Source organism: Henckelia pumila, chromosome 1 (assembly GCF_033568475.1).
Source record: "Henckelia pumila isolate YLH828 chromosome 1, ASM3356847v2, whole genome shotgun sequence".
NCBI lineage: Eukaryota > Viridiplantae > Streptophyta > Magnoliopsida > Lamiales > Gesneriaceae > Henckelia > Henckelia pumila.
In genome coordinates this window covers 58,907,335-58,909,898 of record NC_133120.1, presented here as the reverse complement: position 1 = coordinate 58,909,898, position 2,564 = coordinate 58,907,335, and the positions used below count along the sequence as shown (strand labels likewise).

The window sequence follows — 2,564 nt, the reverse complement described above, 5'->3', positions numbered from 1 at the left end:
CTGGCAGGATCATTTTCCGATGATAGAGTTTGCGTATAATAATAGTTATCATCACAGCATTGTCATGACATTGTTTGAGGCTTTCTATAGTCGCTGTTGTCGGACACCCTTATTCTAGGATGAAGTGGGGGAATGAAATGTTGATGGACCAGAATTGATTTAGCAGATTGTTTATAAAGTCAAACTGATCAAGAAGAGAGTCAGAGCCGAACAGTACAGACATGCCAGTTATGCCAACAACAATTGCAGACCTCTGCATTTTGAGCCATGAGAGAGTGTGTTCTTGCAAGTTTAAACTTTCCGGAAGGTGATGAGGTTTATTCTGAAGGGAAAGTTAGCTCCGAGATTCATTGGCCCATTTGGGATCGTATAGGAAGTAAAGATGTGTCTTACCATTTTGCATTAACACCGTATCTCTCAAGAATTCATAATGTGTTCCATGTATCTCTACTCCATCAGTATGTAGCAGATGAGTCACAAGTACTGAACCCGATGGATGTCCAGTTAGATCCCAACATGTCGTATGTAGAGAGACCACTCAAGATTATTGACAGGAGAGACAAAGTGCTTCGGAACAAGCGCATTCCGCTAGTCATGGTTCAGTGGCAGCATCGAGGCACTGAAGAGGCGACTTGAAACTTAGAGAGTCGAATGCATTCCGAGAATCCTGAGTTCTTTTGATTATACTTTTCTTTGGGAAATTAAGTTGTATTTGCAAACTGAGGCATTGTAATAAAAATTGTTTTCAGTGATTTTCAATTTTTTTTACCTTAGTCTGGATTTCGAAGACAAAATTTCTTAAGTTGTGGAGAATGTTGTAGCCTGATACCTATTTAAGAAATCAATTGCATAAACAAGTTTAATTGGTAAAAAAACAATTAAGGAATACTAATTTGGGTTTAATGAGTTGAAAATCAGATTCAAAACGTTCAGTGGGCTGACGATAGATGCAGTTATAAGACTCTAATTATCTTTTGGGAGTAGCTATTAGTCCAGTTAATGCTTTTAGTATGAAATGTGTGATATGGTAATTTCTTTCTTATAGGCTTGGACTTGTGAGCCCAAATTGCAATGTTGCTTGATTAGAAGTAGATACGTACTATCTGAGATATTCTGGTTGAGTATGCATGTTATATGTTTTCATGTTTAGATGACATGTTTCATGTGCATATATTATTTCATGACTATTATGTTGCATACATTATCATGTTGAGCTTGTACCTTGATATAACTCATAGTGGGGTTGCTTAGTCCCGTATTCTTTAGTGGATGGTTGGACCCGTTAGTACGGGATTAGGTCACTGATATCCACAAATTCACCATATGTGTGAGCCACGTCTCGATTTGATGGTCCTGAGTGATACATACCATGGAGCCACATGACTGAGAAGAGTTTACCGTGATGGTATCCATACATTTGCATTAGCACTCATAGCATGTGAATAATCATACTTTCGTACTGAGTGTTGTTATCCATCACGTCCTTTTTTTGTCTTGGACACCCCATTACATAGGGCAAGGCTTAGGTTGAACGGACCCGGATGGGGCGGTCGGTGAGGTTGAAGCTGTTCTATAGATCTTGATTGTTTCCAGTCTCTGGTTGTGAGTATTTGAGTACTATTTTCGATGGGGTTATATAAACTATATTTCACCTTGAATTTTAAGGCCGGTTGTATTTTGTCGGTTGATTTGTTGTAAGGATTACTTTCCGCTGTTTTAATTTGTAGTCGTACTTTAAAATTTAATTGCATTCTATTATTTTTAACTAGGTGATCCGAGAGTGGGTCACTAGACATACACATTAAACGTTTCGTGATTCATTCATCTGGAGAAGAAGACTCTAGCTCAAACAATAGGCTCAATATTATGTAGCACATTGGGCTGTTTCATCAGGAGGTACTCCCATACCATAAGAATAAGTGGATATCCGGACCCAAATCTATGGAATCCATCCACAAAATAACTCGGGGTTGAGCAACCCCTCTACTGGTAATATCAAGGTATAGGCTAAAAATGATAATGCGTGTTGCAATAATAATCGTGGCATAATAAATGCACATAATTCATGTCATATAAATTATGAAACCATATAACATATATACTGAATCAGGATATCTCGGATAGTACGTCTGTACCTCTATTAGCAATCCAAGAAACCTAGCAAAATACTGGTTCTCTAGTCCAAGCCTATAAGTAGATAATCATCATATCACTTGTTGCCAACTAAAAGCCTTAACTAGACTAATAACAACACATAGAAGTTAATTTGAGTCTAGACTTATTCCTGCGTCCGTGGATTAGTCCTTTTATGCAGTGGCCTCAAAACCTAGGCACAACTATGCTACAACTTCGGTGGCACCTTTCAATCATCCGGCCTTCAAACCACCGCCTAAAACCGCTAGAATCGAGCTAAAACCGAGATAGAAAGTGTAAATTGTGTGAGGAAATGGCTGTCTCGAACTCCTATTTATAGACCACGATCGGATTTTCCGATCTCTTGTTTAGATCTTCCAAACTCTCTTCGGAACTTGAGATTGTCCTTTCTAACTCCCACTACCTAAAGA

General features: G+C 38.5%; 1 protein-coding gene across 1 annotated transcript; it reads left to right on the top strand.

Moving 5' to 3' along the window:
* The first annotated feature begins 267 nt into the window (after positions 1 to 267).
* On the top strand, positions 268 to 636 carry LOC140863139 (uncharacterized). Its single transcript, XM_073266324.1, has one exon. It carries the CDS (start codon positions 268 to 270, stop codon positions 634 to 636), a length of 369 nt encoding a protein of 122 aa, XP_073122425.1.
* The last annotated feature ends 1,928 nt before the right edge of the window (positions 637 to 2,564 follow it).